Source organism: Pseudonaja textilis, chromosome 1 (genome assembly GCF_049901715.1).
Source record: "Pseudonaja textilis isolate UNSWEBS1 chromosome 1, rPseTex1.2, whole genome shotgun sequence".
Classification (NCBI taxonomy): domain Eukaryota; kingdom Metazoa; phylum Chordata; class Lepidosauria; order Squamata; family Elapidae; genus Pseudonaja; species Pseudonaja textilis.
In genome coordinates, this window is record NC_141990.1 from 48,212,740 (window position 1) to 48,234,521 (window position 21,782).

The 21,782-nt window shown below is 37.5% G+C and overlaps 1 protein-coding gene across 1 annotated transcript in view; it reads right to left on the reverse strand.

The window, feature by feature from the left end:
• Positions 1–21,782, reverse strand: part of USH2A (usherin) — a 485,796-nt gene that overhangs the window by 349,673 nt on the left and 114,341 nt on the right. Inside the window, exons 17-20 of the mRNA XM_087933437.1 lie at positions 9,766–10,260; positions 8,353–8,625; positions 6,921–7,078; positions 1,702–1,846 (exon numbers count right to left, since the gene is read on the reverse strand). Coding sequence (XP_087789563.1) covers positions 1,702–1,846; positions 6,921–7,078; positions 8,353–8,625; positions 9,766–10,260 — 1,071 coding nt within the window. The remainder of the gene's footprint in view (positions 1–1,701; positions 1,847–6,920; positions 7,079–8,352; positions 8,626–9,765; positions 10,261–21,782) is intronic.

Sequence of the window (21,782 nt, forward strand, 5' to 3'; positions counted from 1 at the left end):
GACAATCTCCAAAGAAAAGGTATATTACTTATTTGCTATGATAGAGAGAATCTTTTCTTACCATAGAAAAGGATATAATATAAGAAAATAAATTTAATGCTATAAAATTATGATGTACAAAGTTGCATCATATTGAAAGTATGTCATTTCTCACAATCACAGTTACTATAGCTGTCAATGTCTATTATTGCAATCATATTCTTATATATTGAATTATAATCCCACTAAATTGTATAGCAAGGCATAAAAACTATTTTGGGGGGATTTCATATGTTGTGAGAAAATCTAAGATAAGAAAAAATAACTTTCATCTTATATCAAAGAAGTAACATTGCATATGTATACTGTTTAATATACTTAAATATTTTTGTGTGTGTGTGTGTGTGTGTGTGTGTGTTTGTGTGTGTGTGAGTGAATGAAATGGCAGGTAACATCCAAAGTCAAAAAAAGATCTATGGACTACAATGTGAAGTCAAGAATGTGCTAGGAAAAAATGTGTTCAGTATTTATGTAGCAAAGTGTTCAACACAAGCAGCAATAAAATGTTGATGTAGGACTGAGCAAAATGTAAGTTCACATTATTGAGTTATGGAAACTCAATAGTAGCTTTAGGTTTGTTACTGTCTTTCAGCCCAAATAATCTCATTGTATAGTTATCTTTTGAGGAAAAGGAGGAAAGAGTGCTAAACATGTCACTTTGAGCTTCTGGAGGCAAGACAGGAAATAATAACATACTTTAAAATATATGTCACAGTGATGATTTCTACCTCAAATATAAAGACTAGTTTACAAGAAGCTCCTTCTGGTCATACCTGGATTTTGATACTGCATTAAGCCACAGTATTGTTTTGTTGGTTTTGGTTTACCTATTATGCTTTGTGAAACTGGTTTATACCTTAACTTTATCCAGATTTCTGTGGCATGGTTAAAACAAATGAAGGCCTACTAAAATAGATGAGTTAACCATTACATTCACAGGATGCAAATGTAGGCACACATTCAATCCCAGCATCTCCAAGTAAAATAATAATTTCACATGGGCAAATAGGTAGCTTTCTACAGTATATAACAATGATCGATATAAAAAGCACCACAATATCCCTATTAGCTGACAGCATAAATATCCCTGTAAACCTAATGAGTTTGCTGCAACCAAGTTGTACTATACCAGTGTTGTTTGATTTTACCATGATGATACGACAATAGGCATCCAAAGGAAACAAACTGTTATAGAAGGGCTGCATATTAATTTATGTGTTATGCAGTTGTGTATTGATATGATCACTACAACTCACAATCTTTGTAGGAAACATTTTTAAAAAACAGGGCAATTGACTTAATTAAGAAAAGGCTTAATTAAATCTTTCTACTTTATTATAAACTTAATCCCACTTTAGGCACAAAGCCAAGTGAGTCACCTTGGGCTAGTCAGTTTTTCTTGGCCCTAGGAATGACGCAATAGCAAACCATTTGTGAAAAAAAATGCCAAGAAAACCAGAGGGTATTTATTACTAAGGTAGTCTCCAAGAATCAGATGGAACTGAATGGAAGAAAAAAAATGTAGAAAATACACAATATTTTTTTAACTCGCAATTAATCAGTCACATTATAAAAGCATAACACAGCATCTCTGACTATCCCTAGTAGCCTCTTTAGAAAGTTATGAGCTAGCTTTACACATAGACTTTCTCTTTCCCTTACCAGCAGCTAAAGTTTGTCCCATTCCTGGCTTACTGTCGACGCATCCAATTCGATTGCAGAGAGTAATGGTAAAAAAGTACATTCTGTATGGCTCCAGTCCAGTCATTACAAAGGATTGCTCATGGGCTTCAGCAACATACAAAGGCTGCAAAATAAAGAGACTCAAGATGTCTAGTCTGGGAGTGCTTCTCTTACTTTATATGAGTACGATAGCATATTTAACAATAAGTAATTGGTTGGCCAGGGTTTGCCAAGCACCATTAGCAGAACTAGCAATATTTTGAAAAAAAGTTCAACATGCTATAGAATTAAATTATAATATGTTCATCACGATACTTTATGAGGTAATAATCCAGTTCCTGAGTAGACAAATGAGGGAAAAAAATTATTGCCTCATAAAGCTGTAGAAGAGAGGAATTATTTGTGCAAACTGTACAGATTATGCAAGAGAGTGGTATCACTATTATGTGATGAAATCTAACCAACTTGCAGTGGAATCAGAGAAAGCTAGGAAATATTTTAAAATGAGGACATGCTGCCTTTTAAATAGGAAAAGTTATCATTATTATATATTACAACCAATAGGCACAGCACCAGAAATATATTTTTCCTCCTTAAAATATCTTAAATGAAAAGCATTAAAATGGAAAAATGGAAAGGAAAGGAAATATTGAATAAAAAAGTTTATTCAATTAGACTGAAAAAACTTTTTTAACCACCTATTCAAAAAGGTGAGTTTGGATCATCAATATTGTTAAGTGCATATCATTTAGGCTGAAAGTGTAACAAATCATTGGGAATAATGTGCATATATTGGATCCAGTCTTCCCTTAGGTATTTTTTTTCCAGAAGATTCCTTAATAAAATTCTTGCACCTTTACCATTAACATATGAAGGGCCTTTGAGAATAATTCCATATTCTATGTCCATGGAGCTTCTTTGTATGAAAAGTCCTGGGAGAATCATTAATTAGAATAAGAATGAACATTTTAATTGCTCAAACCCAAAAAGAATACTTTACCAGCATTATTTCAGGGAAATGTTAGGTTGTTAAGCAATTTTATTTTTTGCTGTGAAATGAATGCTTTTCAAATTTCATAACAGCTATGAATTAAAAAATTGCATAATGCAGAAAATAATAATAATATTGAGAAGACAACTGCAAACAGCAAATGTCGCCTCTGCAAAGGAGCTGAAAAAACCGTGGGCAACCAAGGTACCTGCTGTAAGAAGATAGAATAGATTGGCTACAAACAACAGCATAACAAACTAGCAACAATGGTGCATTGGAAGATCTACAATAAATACCATTTGTCTGCAAGCAAGAACTGGTGGGACCATAAAATAGAGAAATTCATAGAAAATGAAGCTAAATTGCTCTGAGATTTCATAATTCAAACAGATAGGCACCTGCTAAATAACAGCCCAGACTTAGTAGCTATCAATAAGAAAGAAAGAAAAAATAGTGGACATAGTAATACTACAAACAGAAGATTAGAAGAGAAGGAACTGGAGAAAAATGCAAAGACCTGCAGATTTGAATACAACAACTGTGTCAAAAGGAAGCAAAGGTAATGCCAATGGTAATAGGCACCTTGGATGCAATCCCAAAACAACTGGAACAATACTTGAATGTCATCAGCATTGATAAAATCACCATCAGTCAATTACAAAAGGCAGCATTACTTGGAACAACTTACATCCTGTGACAATACATTTAACACCAATGAACACCAACCATTAGCCTACCCCAGGTCCTTGTGAAGAACTTAATAAGTTGATTAAAACTGCCAGACCCATTCTAAACATCTGGCTAATTATGCAAATAATAATAATAATAATAATAATAATAATAATAATAATAATAATAATAATAATAGGTTTCGTATCACAGATCACTAGTCAAACACTTCCCAAGTATTTAGGACTATGTGATGTATCAGCAGATTATGTTGCAGATTATGTACAGATTATCCCAGTAAGGTGGCCTTCTGCAGCTGACCAATGGTGATCTTGTCAGTGCCAATTGTTTTTAATTGCTTGCCTAGGTCTTTAACCCAGCAAGGTTATCTCATCTGCTGGGTATACTGTCATTTTTGTGTATTATTATTATTATTATTATTATTATTATTATTATTATTATTATTATTATTATTATTATTATTATTTGAAAAAAGGAACATGGAAGGGAAAAACAGCCCATATATAGTCATTTAGGCATAACCAAAAAAGTAGAAAATGGTATATCCATATTGGGCTTGTTGAATATCTTTTCAGAATAAAATCACATATTTATCATCACAAAGGGTAACTTAACTTCAGAAGAAAATCATTATTCAAAAATCATTATTTCCCTTTGACAAGAATGCAATAAATAGTCAGATCCACCTTGGGCAGTTTGCCATAACAACTTTGATACCTCACTATATTTTAATAAAACTAGGCACTGCTCCATTGGCAAATTTCAATTTGGCATAACCATAAAGATTGGGACCAATTTAGAAGAGCCATACATCAATAAGCAGAGAAAACAGATTGCTAATAACAATAATAACAATAATATAAATAATAATAAAAACAATAATAACAAAATAACAATAATAAAGAACCCTTTTCCAGCAGTGACCACAATATGATTGACTTTTGTCTAAACATACGTCCACACAAAAAACACCACAATGATGTGATCCCCAATTATAATTTCAAAAAAGGCAACTATGATCTTATAAACAACGATCTCTCATCCCTTGATTGGCAATCTCTATTCAATGGATGCAATACTGTTGAAGACCATTACAACATATTTTTACTTGAAGTCAAAAGAGTCATAAAACTATATGTACCAACAACTACTCCCAAAACAAAACGATCCCATTCCTGGCATATTTAACAGCGCAGTCCAATTGGTTGGCCAGAGTTTGCCAAGCACCATTAGCAGAACTAGCAATATTTTGAAAAAGTACGATAGTTCAACATGCTATAGAATTAAATTATAATATGTATAATATGTTTCATCTACGATACTTTATGAGGTAATAATCCAGTTCCTGAGTAGACAAATGAGGGGAAAAAAATTATTGCCTCATAAAGCTGTAGAAGAGGAATTATTTGTGCAAACTGTACAGATTATGCAAGAGAGTGGTATCACTATTATGTGATGAAATCTAACCAACTTGCAGTGGAATCAGAGAAAGCTAGAAATATTTTAAAATGAGGACATGCTGCCTTTTAAATAGGAAAAGTTATCATTATTATATATTACAACCAATAGGCACAGCACCAGAAATGTATTTTCCTCCTTAAAATATCTTAAATGAAAAGCATTAAAATGGAAAAATGGAAAGGAAAGGAAATATTGAATAAAAAGTTTATTCAATTAGACTGAAAAAACTTTTTTAACCACCTATTCAAAAAGGTGAGTTTGGATCATCAATATTGTTAAGTGCATATCATTTAGGCTGAAAGTGTAACAAATCATTGGGAATAATGTGCATATATTGGATCCAGTCTTCCCTTAGGTATTTTTTTCCAGAAGATTCCTTAATAAAATTCTTGCACCTTTACCATTAACATATGAAGGCCCTTTGAGAATAATTCCATATTCTATGTCCATGGAGCTTCTTTGTATGAAAAGTCCTGGGAGAATCATTAATTAGAATAAGAATGAACATTTTAATTGCTCAAACCCAAAAAGAATACTTTACCAGCATTATTTCAGGGAAATGTTAGGTTGTTAAGCAATTTTATTTTTGCTGTGAAATGAATGCTTTTCAAATTTCATAACAGCTATGAATTAAAAAATTGCATAATGCAGAAAATAATAATAATATTGAGAAGACAACTGCAAACAGCAAATGTCGCCTCTGCAAAGGAGCTGAAAAAACCGTGGGCAACCAAGGTACCTGCTGTAAGAAGATAGAATAGATTGGCTACAAACAACAGCATAACAAACTAGCAACAATGGTGCATTGGAAGATCTACAATAAATACCATTTGTCTGCAAGCAAGAACTGGTGGGACCATAAAATAGAGAAATTCATAGAAAATGAAGCTAAATTGCTCTGAGATTTCATAATTCAAACAGATAGGCACCTGCTAAATAACAGCCCAGACTCAGTAGCTATCAATAAGAAAGAAAGAAAAAATAGTGGACATAGTAACACTACAAACAGAAGATTAGAAGAGAAGGAACTGGAGAAAAATGCAAAGACCTGCAGATTTGAATACAACAACTGTGTCAAAAGGAAGCAAAGGTAATGCCAATGGTAATAGGCACCTTGGATGCAATCCCAAAACAACTGGAACAATACTTGAATGTCATCAGCATTGATAAAATCACCATCAGTCAATTACAAAAGGCAGCATTACTTGGAACAACTTACATCCTGTGACAATACATTTAACACCAATGAACACCAACCATTAGCCTACCCCAGGTCCTTGTGAAGAACTTAATAAGTTGATTAAAACTGCCAGACCCATTCTAAACATCTGGCTAATTATGCAAATAATAATAATAATAATAATAATAATAATAATAATAATAATAATAATAATAATAATAGGTTTCGTATCACAGATCACTAGTCAAACACTTCCCAAGTATTTAGGACTATGTGATGTATCAGCAGATTATGTTGCAGATTATGTACAGATTATCCCAGTAAGGTGGCCTTCTGCAGCTGACCAATGGTGATCTTGTCAGTGCCAATTGTTTTTAATTGCTTGCCTAGGTCTTTAACCCAGCAAGGTTATCTCATCTGCTGGGTATACTGTCATTTTTGTGTATTATTATTATTATTATTATTATTATTATTAATGTGTGTGTGTGTTATTTGAAAAAAGGAACATGGAAGGGAAAAACAGCCCATATATAGTCATTTAGGCATAACCAAAAAAGTAGAAAATGGTATATCCATATTGGGCTTGTTGAATATCTTTTCAGAATAAAATCACATATTTATCATCACAAAGGGTAACAACTTCAGAAGAAAATCATTATTCAAAATCATTATTTCCCTTTGACAAGAATGCAATAAATAGTCAGATCCACCTTGGGCAGTTTGCCATAACAACTTTGATACCTCACTATATTTTAATAAAACTAGGCACTGCTCCATTGGCAAATTTCAATTTGGCATAACCATAAAGATTGGGACCAATTTAGAAGAGCCATACATCAATAAGCAGAGAAAACAGATTGCTAATAACAATAATACCTGAGAAAACATTGGCAATACTTTTTGTTCGGTAATTACATTGACGCTATACCCCATCACTTCTCCTCTTGCTTCATTATCTTGTGGCTTTTCCCAAGACACATTCAGAGAATATGGTGAAAGAGGGAATACTGATGGAAGTGGCATGAATACAGGAGCTAAAACACAAATAAATGTGCTAATTTATCATAAAATGAATGAACAACATGTGTCAGGCACGTTTTCCCACTATATTTGTAAAATACCATCTGTTAAAATGGCTCTTTGCATCCAATTCCTAAATAAGCAGCTTGTAGAAATTAATTTTCAAGTCTGAAAGAAATTTTCATTTTTTTTTAAAGCTACAACTTCAAAATAAACATTTGCCACCTTATGAGCAAACTCTTGCATCTTTTTTTCCTATAAGGTGCAAACCACCACTTCATGTAAAGCACAGGCTTATCTTGACTTGGGAAAACCTGATTAAAAGGAAGACTGAGTAATTCAACAAAATACAGTACATTTAATTACTGAGAAGCATTTTTTTTCTCTCTTTTTCTCTCTCTCTCTCTCTCTCTCTCTCTCGCTCTGTGATTTAATTTTATGACCACCAATTTTTTAAAGATAATCCCATGTTTTAGAACTTATACAGTACCATTGATTGGCAGTGCTTTAGAAAAACTTCTTATATATATCACTCTTCAGAAAGATCTGCTGGAAGTTTTAACTTCACAAGCAAATGAAAGTGAAATCCTTGGCTCGAAGCCATTATTTAATTTGCCCAGCCAAAAAGTATTTTAGACTTAGACACCCAAGTAGTAGAATTACTAAAGACTAGTTTTTCATTTCTTCCTATCAATTCAGATTCCCTTCCTTAGCTGGCACAAATTTAGCTAAAGCTTTGTAGAAACTAGGAAGAATCTCAATTTTAAATCAAGGCCAAAATGACATAAACAATTCATGGCTCTCTTGCAGAAGTGGTGGAATCTGTTTGCATCCTTGGTATTTTTTTTCCTGCTTTGAGAAATTCTAGCTCTTAGCAAATGTTCATAAATTAATATTCAGTATAAATTTAATAGAAATCAGTGGATTTAGGTAAGTCTCTCAGAGGTTTATTTAATTTACTTAAATGAACAGAGTAAACATTTTTAGCAGCTAAATATCATTAGCCAAAATAAGTAAAGACATGAGTATGAAGTCATTAGCAATCAATATCTGTTCTAAATCTTATATTGTAAAACCAATTTTTGATATTATTAGCAAGTAGGGCTTCCATTGAAAGACAAAACTATACTATCTGGCATTAATCACTTTTTTAAAACTTAAAAAAAAAATCAGCTTAAAAAATGACATTTTAGATTTAAACCCCAACTTTAAAAAAAACAAGCAAAAAGTTTTGAAAGCTATGTTTGAAATATTAATCTACATGGTTAATGTAAACTCCACTAATTACCTGCCTCTGCTGTTCTTTGTAATGTCCAATTTGAAAATGTGCTGCCAGCCATATTGGCTGATAAAACACGGAACTCATAGTCTGTGAATGGCTCCAAATCAGTGATGACAGTACTAGTTACAGGTGGTGTCAAAGCTTTCTCATGTATAGATTCTTCCACTGGATGAAGATTGAACCATCCATTGCTTTGGAAAACACAGTTCTCAGGGGAAACATGACTTCCATTGGATTGTACACTTCCTTTCATATATAATTCATATCTAATAATTACACCTAGAAATGAAAGTAGGCAGCTTACAAAACAAGTACTGTATATTTTCCCTGAAAATATTTTCATTTGTACTTTTATAATTACTATCTAATGCTAAAACTGGTGTGACTTAAAGTATATTGCCCAATTCATCCTCCCAAAATGCATGTGGTAATAGTTGTTCCTTGCTGGAAGTGTGCCAATACCAATTATACTAAGACCAATCATAACCATAACCTATATATTCTTCAACCTCTGAGAAGGACAAAATAGCTCTTCAGAATATGAAGGCCTGTTGAAATTAACTTTTAATTGTTTTACAGTTTCACTTCCTATTGAATGATTTCCTATTTAATAATAGGAAATAAATTCTAGAAAGCAGCAGTTGAAAAAACTCAATCCTGCAAAGAGTCAACACTGGGAAGAAACTTTCTATAGAGAATAAGAGAGAAAACATTGATGGAAATATGCAAGAACTGTTACCTATACAAAAGGGGTGAAACATTTTTTTTTAAATCTAGAGCAACAAGATAAGTTTCAGAAGTGACTCAGAAACATGCCTCCCAAATTTATTGGAGTATAAGAAACAGGAGGAGGTACAGCACAACCAGACTTGCAAGATTCTGTTATTACAACCACTTTCAAATCTTTCCTGTAGAGTTGATTTCTGGTCTGGGTTACTTAGTGCCAATTATCTCAATTATTTGCATGGGTTTTGTTTCTACTCCTGAAAATTATAGGCCATAAGTATACATTCTCTTAAGCAGAAATTAAGCAGATCTTTGGGAGGAGAAGTTATCTTGCCTGTAATATGTGACACACTATCAAAAGAACACGAGATATTATACTGAGTCAATTCAGAAGTCTATCCATTCCAGTACTGGCTAGCAGCAATTTCAAGTTGGTTGCTCCAGCCCTATCTAGAGCTATGGAGACCAACTACATGCAAAGTGTGTGCTATACCCATGAACTGTTCCCACCTTTCTATATGTGACTACGAATGAGTAATAAATGGGGGTGAGGAGAGAGGAAACAAGTCTCATTGAGTTTTATACCAATTGCCTTCATATAACCAAGGGACTTATTCTATTTTCAGGAAAAAAATCCCAATAATATAGAGATCCAGTACTCCCCAAATTGCTGAATCAAACACAAAAACTTACCATTGGTTTTCCTGGGTGGGGCCCATTCTACAGCCAATTCAGTAGAGCTAATATTCCTTATGACTGGAGGTAGCTGCTCCTCAGGAGGTGCTTGTGCAGTAACTATTGACAGTTGCTGGCTTAGCAAACAGCCTCCACTAGTACATGCTTGAACATAAAAGTTGTATTTTTCAAATGGAACTAAATTCCAGACAGTTATAGAAGTCCCCAAGCTTTCATGCTGGCCACAAGATCGATGTTCAAATGAAGAAATGCACGTCAAAATATATTTCTCTATTGGACCAGTGTCATTTGATAAGGCTGTCCAGTTAAAAGAAATAGAATAGGGTCCAACAGGAAAGACTGGATTTAAATGCAGATTTCCTAGAGGTATCCCAGGTTGTGTTCTGTAGGTCAACTCAGTACTTCTTGTAAATCCGTGGATGTTGCTTGCTTCAAGGTAATACGTATAGAAGGTATACGGAAGTAAATCGCTATCAACAAAGACCTGGAGGCCTGAACAAAGTATGTAAACATCTTTCTTTTATTTTATTTAAACTATAACTTTAAATAAAGTTAGACTACAGTTCTTATAAAATGACAAAGAAAAGAAAACAAAGCTGGAGAATATTATTAACCAAAATATGACAATCATTTTAAAAAGAATGCTGAATAAATAGTTAAAACTTAGCAAAGAGTCTTTGCTTGTTTGCTTGTTTAAGCCATAGAACTAAAAGACTGACTCAGGAAAATGAGCCCCAAATTACGGGATCTGAATTTTTTTGGAGCTGTAGCTTTGTGTGGAGAAAACTTGCTGAGAGGGAAAAAAAAGGTGTTACATTTTACTTGTCAAAACTGAAATGCTGCATTTTAAATCATTACTGAAGAATCAACATAAAGCTTAATTTAATAGGAAGATATATTTTACCATCAATTTCTCCTCAACCATTTAGCATAAACATTAGTAGAACTGTAAAATATAAAATGTTGAAATCTTTTACTTTGTGAGCATTAAATGCATTATATTTAATTTCATCTGCATTATGTTTCTTACTAGACTATTTGTTAAAGTTGCAGCCATGAACTATTCCCTCCCTCCTACTTTGGGTTGCATCTCTAACAATACGATGACTTTTGCTAGGGCTGCATCCATTCATATGTGCCTGTGCTGGTTTTTGTTTTCTTGTGTTTTCATTATCTGAAGCAACTCAGATATAATATTGGATGTTAGTGAAGTTTACAGCACTACATATAGTCATAAAGAGACATTTCCCTTTTACAAATAAATAATATTTTCTGGAATTAATCTAAAACATTATGGAGTTAACACCTAAAATTAGACTTTCTGCACCAGGGCTGCCAAACTCCCAGCCTGTGGGCCGGATACGTCATGTGCTGGCCAGGCCCACACCAGGTTTAGTGAAGGGGAAAAAGTCCCAATATGTGAGTTTGACACCCCTAGACCAACTCAAGTAGTTCAGAATTGTCCTGAACAAACAGCAGTGTTTCTGCAACACTGTCTTGGAAGAGTCCATTATATAATGTCAGAGGCTTTGCTTTATATACTCAAAAGCTCAAGCTCAATCATTAGCAGTTCAAAGATTCAGGTAGCAGGTCATGGAAGAAACCTCTCTTTAAGACTCTGAAGAGCCTAGTCAAAGTAGATATATTGGGCTAAGTTGACCAATAGTCAGACAGACATCATTTTCCCACTAGTGACTTATAGTGTCAGCCAGCCATTGCTGAAGTGATATAAAGCCTGTCCTCATTATTATTATTTTCACGCAGACATGGTTGGCCTAAAATAATGTTTCTCAACCTTGACAACTTTAAGAAATGTGTATTTCAAAAAGAATTGAAGGCTACATGGCATAAAGCTGCCAAGGTTGAGAAATGCTGGTCTAAAATATTAAATAAATTGTAAAAGGGCAAATGACCAGAGTAGTACTTCTAACCTGGCATAAAATGTCTATCTTATATCTCAATATAATTGATAATCAATATTCATAGGAATGGATATTTTTACCTGTCTGACTGGAATGAAAGTCAGTAGTGCACAAATACATTTCTGCTCATCTAACTCTTTCATCTCTATCCCTTGTCACTTCACTGCAGCCACTCCAGAAGATTGGTGGAATTCTGGGGAAGATTTGGAAGGCCCATGCTTCACTGCAGGGCATAAGGTTAGCAATGCTCCAGCGATGGAAGCATTTCCATCAACAGAAACATCCCCACAGAATGAAAACATTTAAAAAAATTAAGAGTTAAAGGAGAAAGGTTTCTTTAAAATGCACAGATAGTCCTCGACTTGCAACAGTTTGTTTAGTTGCAGGATCCAATCTGGGTTAGTCACAGGCACCAGAGGTTTTGTCTTCCAAGCTTTCATGGCTCATGCTGGAGCTCATCTTTTTGAAAAAGAACTTCATTCATGAACTTTAACTTTATTCATGAACTAAAGAACTTTAGAAAGAAGGTCCCTGAAGTTGGGCACCAGCACAAGTCTGACAACTTGGAAGACAAAGCATCTGATCCCAGTGACTGACCCAGATTGGATCTGCAACATCATCCTGGGACATGTATATCTGCCTTCATTTGTGAGTTTGTTTAGTCACTTTAGGGCTACTCAAAATTACAACAGCATTGAAAAAGTTACATATGACCACTTTTCGTACTTATGATTGTTTGAAGCATCCCCATGGTCACATTTGGATGCTTAACAACTGGTTCATATTTATGATGGTTGCAGTATCCCTGGGTCATGTGATTCCCTTTTGCAGTTTTCTGACAAGCAAAGTCAATGGGGAAACCAGATTCACTTAACAACAAAGGTGGTCAGCAGGTTCTGACCAGTTCTGGTAGCAGAAATTGTGTGTGATGACCCATAGTCTCTCAAAATAACCCCAAAGCCAAAACATATATTAAAGTCCGGTAAGGCCTTCAACTTAACTTCACTGTTTTATTAGGCACAGTTTAAAGTCACAAAAATAAATAATGAGGCAAACAGAAAACCAAAACAAACCGCATTGATGAGAGTTCCGAAGCAAGCCAAGATAACTAATCATAAACTCCAGGAAAATAACTGAGAAAAGTCCATGGGAAGAATGCCAGCAAATATAAACCTCTTTCAATGTGAACACTCAATTGACTCCTGCAAATTCTAACTGCGCAGTTGCAAACTTATATACATAGCTCCCACTTGCAAGCCACAAGGAGGATCATGGTAATCTCCTCTTGAGTAGACCTCGCTTTTCCCTGATCCTCTCCTCCCTGCATGACCTAGAATGGATAGGGGATGGGCCTGGATCCTCCTCTGACTGCTCAGCCGGCCTCTGCCCTTCCCTAGCCTCCTCCACCACCTCTGGAGCCATACTCCCACTCCCTGTTGGCTGTTCCTCCTCTTCCTCAGAGTCACTCTCCACCAGGGGCATGACTGTGAGTAGCTAGGAGAATCGGCAAATATCACTTCTGACTGGGCCTGCCCCCATCTATTCTCTGCCTCCCGAGTCCCAGCTGATTGGCTGGGTCTTCTTTTGTTGCCCTGCATAGGAGAATGGAGCTGGAAAGCCAGATAAGTGGGGTGGGGAGGAAATGGAGATTTTGCAATAACCTTCCCCCTGGAGTGGGGTGGGTATGGAGATTTTCAATATCCTTCTCCTGCCATGTCCACCAAGCCACGCCCACCAAGCCATGCCAGACCCACCAAGCCATGCCCACAGAACCAGTTGTAAAAAATTTTTGAATCCCACCACTGCTTAACAACCATGTTACTAATTTAACAACCTCAGTGATTTACTTAACAAATGCGGCAAGAAAGGATGTAAAATGGGGCACAACTCACTTAACACATTTGTCACTTAACAAATTTTGGGCTCAATTGTGGTTGTAAGTTGAGGACTACCTGTATCTATGTGTATTCTAGCTTTTTGTTCTAACTCTAGAAAGCTATCAATAAAATAATCAAGCAAGGTTTTGAGGATATTGAGCGACTCCTTGTTGTCAATGGGGGGACAGGGGTTATTGCTTTTTATATCAGGTTTTTATCTTTGTAAGCAGCCCAGAGTGACTGAGACTTGGGCAGTCATATAAAATTTGTTAAATAAATAAAATAATTTATAATTTTCCTTGACAAATTGGAGACTTCTGTATCTGTAATTTCACATTATTATTCAAACTAGGAGTTCTATGAAGGTAGTTAAGTGGTTGTATGTAATATAAATGCTATATACATCCTGAAAGCAGCCATAAATGTAAGAATTCTGTAGCATTAACTCACTTTAATAATGTTTCAAATCATTATGATTGACAAAAATCTTAGGCTATTTGTCTAGCCACATAAATACAAATTCAGTTTGGGCCTTAGAAATCACTGGTATCAGTCTATGATTAGAAAAGAACTTTTAGTCATTGTAACAGGAACTGCATACTTTGCTAATGAACCTTGAAAAGACACCAACAGAACATGCTAAAAGACTAAGGGAGGCAAAATGTCCTGATTGGTACAGGGCTATACATTGGTCTCAAAGTTTAGGAATTTTGTCTATTTGCCAGCACAATTCAAAGTGTCATGTAAATACCTAGATGTTTCCTGCCTAATTAAGACCCTTGGGAGTGGACACATCTGCCTTTTGATTAAAATATGCAGAGAGCAGATCTCTCAGGCAAAGGAAGAGGCCGTTAGTAACTGTTGCACATGGATAGTGTTATATTTGTGCTGTGTGGACCGGAGGTTCTGGAGGTCGTCTATGCATCCAGCCACAATGGAAAAAAGAATCTGCAGCTTGATGGCTCAGTAGAAGCAAGCATGGTTAGAAAGAGATCTGCAGAGCAGATTGGCTAATGGACTGCTACATTCGGAGGGACTGACTGGGAATCAGTGAGCAAAGCTTGACCAATGTACTGGAATTCAAGAAGCAATTTTCCCCTCTTTCCCTTCTCATCCCCAGGCTAAATGCAGTAAAGTGAGAGTAGTGAGGCTGTTTCATGAGTGAGCATATAAAAGTAGAAATAAAGGTAGAAATGATAGCAGTGTTTCAATATTTAAGGGGCTGCTGCAAAGAAGAGGGGGTCAACCTATTCTCCAAAGCACCTGAAGGCAGGACAAAAAGCAATGGATGGCAACTAATGAAGGAGAAAAGCATCCTAGAACTAAGGAGACATTTCCTGACAGTTAGAACAATTAATCAGTGGAACAACTTTCCTCCAGAAGTTGTAAATGCTCCAACACTGGAAGTTTTTAAGAAGAGACTGGACAACCATTCGTCTGAAATGGTATAGGATTTCCTGCCTAAGCAGGGAGTTGAACTAGAAGACCTTTCAACTCTGTTATTCTGTAATTCTGTAAATATAGAATGATTGGATGAATCGGGGAATAACTGTCCCTTAATTTGGGACCGTTAAGAACCTGCAAAACGTTATGTAAAGAAATGTATTTATAGTTGATAAGCTAAGGCCTCTGTGTGTGTAATGGAATTGTATACAGACACACAAATATACCAAATATTAATTTATTAAATGTATATTAATTGAAAACTACTGCAACAATAGGCATCAGTGTAACCTAGAGAAGAAGTTTGTGTGTTTGTATGTGCAACAATAAGTCAGAAAAGTTCTTGTCCTTTTCCCACTCTAATCAATTGTAAGAATATCTGTTATGTCTTGGGGACCGGTTGGGGTTCCAACCGGGTCCGCTCTTTAAGCAGGATCACCAACCGTTCCTATTGGCTGGCGCCGTTTGACAGCCGGCTATATAAAGCCGGCTGTCAAGCCAAGCCAGCCGTTGTTCGCACGCTAGTCTGCCTGTTGGCTGGCAGACGCGACAACCACCGTTCCTTTAATAAACATTGTTAACCGCATGCCCTGGTCTAGCCTCTCCTTTCCTTCAAACTACAACACTGGCGACGAGGATGGGATCGGAAGGCTAGTCAGGAGCATTTTCTCAAGGAACGGAAGCCGCAGCCGTTTTGCTTACCGAGCATCGGACTCAGAAGCCTGTCATCGGGAAAGTGAAAGTGATAGAGCCGCTCAGGTTAGATCTGCCGCAGTTAGCGAAGGCCGGGTGCTGTCAGTAAGAGTCGCGAAGGTTAGAGCACCACAGATAGTGAAAGTCGGGCGCTGAAGCCGCAGCCGCCCGTGCACGCAGAAAAAGGGCGCGAAAATTCTAACGGCTGTCACTGAGCTACAGCCACTAGAGCAAGCTACGGCGCTGAGAGCCTCAGCCGCCTCGATTACAAAAGGGCGCGAATTACTATAGCGGTCACTAACAGAAGCCACCAAGCAAAATTGCGAGCGCCTCAGCCGCCACACACACACACACACACACACACACACACAAAAAGGGCTCGAATTTTAAAGCGCTGTCAGTACAGCACCTCAGCCACAGCCGCCTAACGCTCGCAAAAGAGTGCGAAAATTCAAGCGCCTCAGGAAAGCCGAAGTCACAGAGTGAGACTAGGGCACTGTAGCCACAGCCGCCAACGCTCTCAGGCAGCATCAATCCAAGACCACGAGCACCCAGTGAGGCAGACCAGTCTACCAAGAGACTGAGGGGTCCAAAATGAATGTCAATTCAGTATTCCCCCCTTTCAAACCTGATGAGGAAAAGTGGGATTCGTATAAGAATCGCTTCAACCACTTTATCAATGCCATTGGACTGGGTGAAACTTCGGAGCAGAGGAAGAAATCCTACTTCCTCAGCTACTGTGGGGCTGTAGTCTACGACACCGCCACAGCACTCCTGGCACCACGAGAAATCGGGAATGTCCCATGGGCAGAGTTGGTGGAAACGCTATCCAACCACTACTCACCAAAACCATCTCAGATTGCTAGGCGTTTCGCCTTTAGGATGAGGAAGCAAGCCGAGGGGGAATCCATAAATCAATATATGGCAGCCCTGAGGACAGCAGCTCTACAATGTGAGTTCAAGAACTATTTGGACGACATGCTGCTCGACCAACTCATCTGTGGGGTGAGGGATCTAAAACTCCAGAGGCGATTGCTGGCTAGAAGAGACCTAAACCTCCCCCAGGCAGTTGAAGAAGCCTTAGCTGCTGAACTTGCAGCACAGTCCGCAGCTGAGATCCAGGGCACCGCTCCCAGGCCCAGCACGTCCTCCGTTCACTCTGAAGAAGCGGTAAGTGAGGATGACCCTGCAGAATACTCCGATGTGCATCGCCTCAAACCGATGAGACAACCGCAGGTAGGAGCGAGGCCAAGAAACAACAGTGGCCCAACACAAACTCTTTTATGCCTGACCTGTGGAGGTTCCCATTCCCGGGCATCATGCAGGTTCAGAAACGCCACCTGCCACAACTGCCACAAGAAAGGTCACCTCGCAAGAGTCTGCCAGGCAGCGCACCTCTCCACAAAGATCTCCTTCCTCTCCTGTTCCCGAAGGCAAGTAGAAAACTGCCATACTTGCTACCAAGCCAACCACACACTTTACACCCCAATAAAATTACACTTTCTGTCTTACTAGAAGGTAATCCCTGCCGCATGGAGGTAGACACGGGGTCAGCGCTCTCAATCATCTCTTGGGACACGCTTAAGAATATCCAGCCCAGACTGACGAAGAACCAGCTTCAAAAGTGCCATCTCACCTTGAGAGACTACCAAGGAAAGAACATCCCCGTCCTCGGGAAAGGCAAGTTTCTGTGAAATTCCAAACCTTTAAAGGCCATTTGCCTTTAGTGGTTGTTAATGGTGCCCTCCCTAGTCTTTTGGGGTTGGATTGGTTCCCCTCTCGGCCTTAGTATAAAAGGAGTCCATGCTGTCTCAACTTCTGATGTTGACTCCTTATTTACAGACTACTCTGACGTTTTTAGTAGTGAGTTAGGCTGCTATAAGGGCACTCCCATCTCCTTCTCAGTAGACCCACAGGCAGTCCCCGTTCACTTAAAACCACGTGAGAGTACCTTTCTGCCATCCGCCCCAAATTGGACGCGGAACTAGACAAATTACTAAAACAAGGGGTGATAGAACCCACAGATTTCGCTAAGTGGGAGACCCCATAGTCACCCCCGCTAAAAAAGACGGTAATCTAAGAATTTGTGCTGACTACAAGACGTCAATCAACCGTTATCTACAGGTTAGCGCATATCCAGTCCCAGTCATTCAGCACCTGTTACACACATTCGAACCTGGCACCATTTTTGCCAAACTGGACATGTCACAGGCATACCAACAGTTCCCGTGGATAACCAAACAGCTGACTTACAGACCATAGTTACACACAGAGGGGCATTCAGATGTAAGCGTCTCCAGTTTGGCGTAAGTGTAGCCCCAGGTATTTTCCAATCACTGATGGAGCGAATCCTCCAAGGTCTCCCCGGCGTAGTGCCATATTTCGATGACATCTTAGTCTCAGCCAGGGACAGACCCCAACTCATCCAGAGAGTCAGGGCAGTATTAGAGAAGTTCAGGCAGCATGGCCTCAAACCAAAACGGGAGAAGTGTACCATCGCCACTAAACAGGTGGACTTTCTAGGATACAGGCTAGATGCCTCAGGCATCCACCCGGTGGAATCGAAAGTCAAGGCCATCCACGAGGCACCCACGCCTACCAACAAAACCGAGTTACAAGCCTTCCTGGGGTTATTGAACTTCTACGCTTCATTTCTCCCACACAAGGCGTCAGTTGCTGAGCCATTGCACAGACTCTTAGACAAAAACACACCATGGCACTGGGGACCCAAAGAAAACCAAGCATTTGTGGCAGTCAAATCTCTACTCACCTCTGAGGCTGTCTTAATACAATTTGACCAACGCCTTCCATTGGTCCTAGCCGCAGACACATCCCCTTTTGGGATAGGAGCTGTCTTAAGTCACAGGCTCCCCAATGGCTCCGAGGCACCAATTGCCTTCTTTTCAAGAACCGCCTCAGCGACTGAGCGTAATTACAGCCAGGTTGATAAGGAGGCCTTGGCTGCAGTAGCAGCAGTCAAAAATTCCACAATTTCTATTCGGGCACCAATTCGAACTTATTACTGATCACAAGCCGCTTTTAGGATTATTATCAGGGGAAAAGCAAACCCCACAGATATTGTCGCCCAGAATGACCAGATGGACCTTATTCCTGGCGGCTTACCTCTGCACAAACTGGTATATCATCCCGGTAAAAATCTAAACCACGCTGATGCCCTAAGCCGCTGCCCCTTGCCAGCCCAAGTCGAGGACCCAGCTCCTGTGCATGCCATTTTTGATGTAAACGAACCAAGCTGCCGGTGACTGCAGACGACATCGCGTCACATTCCAAGAAGGACAGAACAATCGCCCAGGTTCTGGACTGGGTAGGGAGGGGGTGGCCAGAAACTAACTATTCAGTTGATTTCGCCCCATTTAAAACTCGCCAGCACTAAGGTGTGGAATCTGAAGAAACTTATTTTTCTTGGTTTTTGTTTTGTTTTTGTTTTTTTCTCTTTTTCTTCTTCCTTCTTCCCTTTTGGCTTTGTCTTGTTTATTATTATTGGGTTTTTATTTTACTGTTACTTTTTTTATGGTTTTTTTTTTTCTCTTTATTGGACTAAGGTCAGTGAAGAATTTGAAGAATTTTTTTTTTTTTTTTCTTTTTTCTCTCACTTTTGGCTTTTTTTTATTGTTGGCCTTTTTACCTTGGATTATAATTTCATATTTTTTTCTTTTTTGTGGATTAAAATTTGAAAAAATTTGAAGAGTTGGAACCACTTAAAATGAGTAAGAAATTTATATCTTCGGGTGCCTCTATGTCTGCTTCTGCCTCCCACCATCTGGACAGCGCTCAATTCAGACATTGTTAAAGCAAGATAAAGAGAAAGAAAAAGAACAAGAAAGAGTATCCTTCCAGATGATTATGCAAGGAATTCAAGATCTTAAGGTAAAAATGGATACTATTGAACAAAGAACAGGTAGGATGGAACAGATGATGGAAAATATGAAGAGAGATTCCAAAATGTTGAAGAGGGAGGCAAACAAAGAGAGGAGAAAATTGGAAATATCGACAATAGATTAACAGCGATTGAACAAGAAAAAGTGAGATGTTGAAGTGGGAGTTGGATAGATCAGAATTTTATCTTAGATTCCAAAATATAGAAGAAGAAAAAGGACAAGATTTGGTTGTGATAATGGTAGGAATTCTGGAGGCGCTCGAGATAACAGAAGAGAAGATGATGGATGGAATTGATGAGATATATCGAAGTTTTTACAAGATATGCGATGAGAAAATAACCTACCCAGAGAAGTTCATATTAGATTTATTAAAAAATCTTTGAAGACACAAATATTGCAAGCAGCAAGAGAGAAGCCACTGAAATACAAAAGTAAAGAAATTTTGGTTTTAAAACAAATACCTAGAAGAGTGAGAGAGATGAGAAGAGAATACCGATTCCTGACTAAAAGGTTATTGGAAAAAGAGGTGTCTTACAGGTGGTTGATTCCAGAAGGATTGATGTCACGTGGCAGGAACAGAGACATAGAATTGATTCAATCGAGAAAGCAGAACTGTTTTGGTGCAGAGGTTTTTGGAGCCAGAGAAGGTGGAGCAGGAAAGGAGGTCCCATCAATTGAATCCCAAGAGGAACAAATGGAGGTTGGAAAAGAAGAAGGTGCAGTAGGTGGACAAGTGGATATTAAAGATCAACGTGAGGCAAGACCCACGAGAGTGGTTAAATCTAAATATAAAACATAATTATGGAAGAGAAAAATTGATTACAATGAATATAAATGGACTGAATTCAGCTGCTAAGAGAAGGAAGATTTTCCATAAATTAATGAAATTAAGGTTCGACATAATTTGTTTACAAGAAGTTCATATTAAAAAGCAACATGAACAATTGTTATTACAACCAAAATTAGGGAAATTGTTTACCCTTTGACACAATCCAAGAAAAGAGGGGTGGTTTTATATATTAAAGAGGCCATTCCAGCAAAAATGATTTATACAGATGATGATGGGAGAATATTAATGGTAGAAATAATGGACAATAATAGAAAGATACTTTGATTGCAATTTATGCAATCAATGATAAACAGGAAGAATTCTATAGAAAATTACATACTAAGACTGCCGAACTTGACTATGCTAATGTAATTATGATGGGAGACTTTAATGGAATTGTGGATAATAGACTTGACTATATTGCAACAACAGTAAAGCATAACAGGAAAACTCTTCCTAAATCCTTTTTAAAATGATAGATGAATTAACTTTAAAAGACATATGGAGAGAAAGAAATGATAAATCTAAGCAATTTACGCTCTATTCAAATAGGCATCTATCATGGTCCAGACTGGATATGATTTGGATCTCAACAGATTTAATGTCTAGTATTCAAGAAGTAAATATTGGAAACAAGTACTTGGGCTGACCATAACCCATTGACAATTGAATGGAAGGGACAAAGGAAAAGATCGAGATGGACATTAAATAATTCTATTTTAAAGGATAAGGAATTTATACAATGGATGGAGAAAGAATTGGCCTTCTTCTTTAAAGAGAACAGAAAAGAAGACACCTCAATACAGAATGTTTGGGACACAATGAAGGCCTATGTTAGAGGCTTGATAATAGACTATACAAGAAAAAAAGAATAACAGGAAAAAGGCGAACTCTTAAAGCCTTGGATGATGAATATAAGGGACTTGAAAAGAATTACAGAAAATGCCACACAGAAAAGATGTTAAAATGAAACTGATATAACTAAACATAAAATGGACTTAATAGAGAAAGAAGAACTGGCACAGAAAATTAGGAATGCTAAACAGAATTATTTTGAGGATGCAAATAAGCCAGGTAGATGGCTAGCATACAAATTGAGAAAGGAGAAAGAGTCGAGGAAAATACCGCAGTTAATAGACGACCAAGGTAAAATTTGTTATGGCAGCAAAGAAAAAAAGAGATTATTTATGATTTTATAAGCATTTGTATAAGAAAGAAGACATTGATGAGGAGAAAGTTAAACAATACCTGCAGAATGCAAATCTACCTAAGATATCTAAAGAGATTGAAGAAATGCTAGAAAGTAATATAACAATGATGGAGTTAAGTCAAGCACTTAAGAAACAAAATA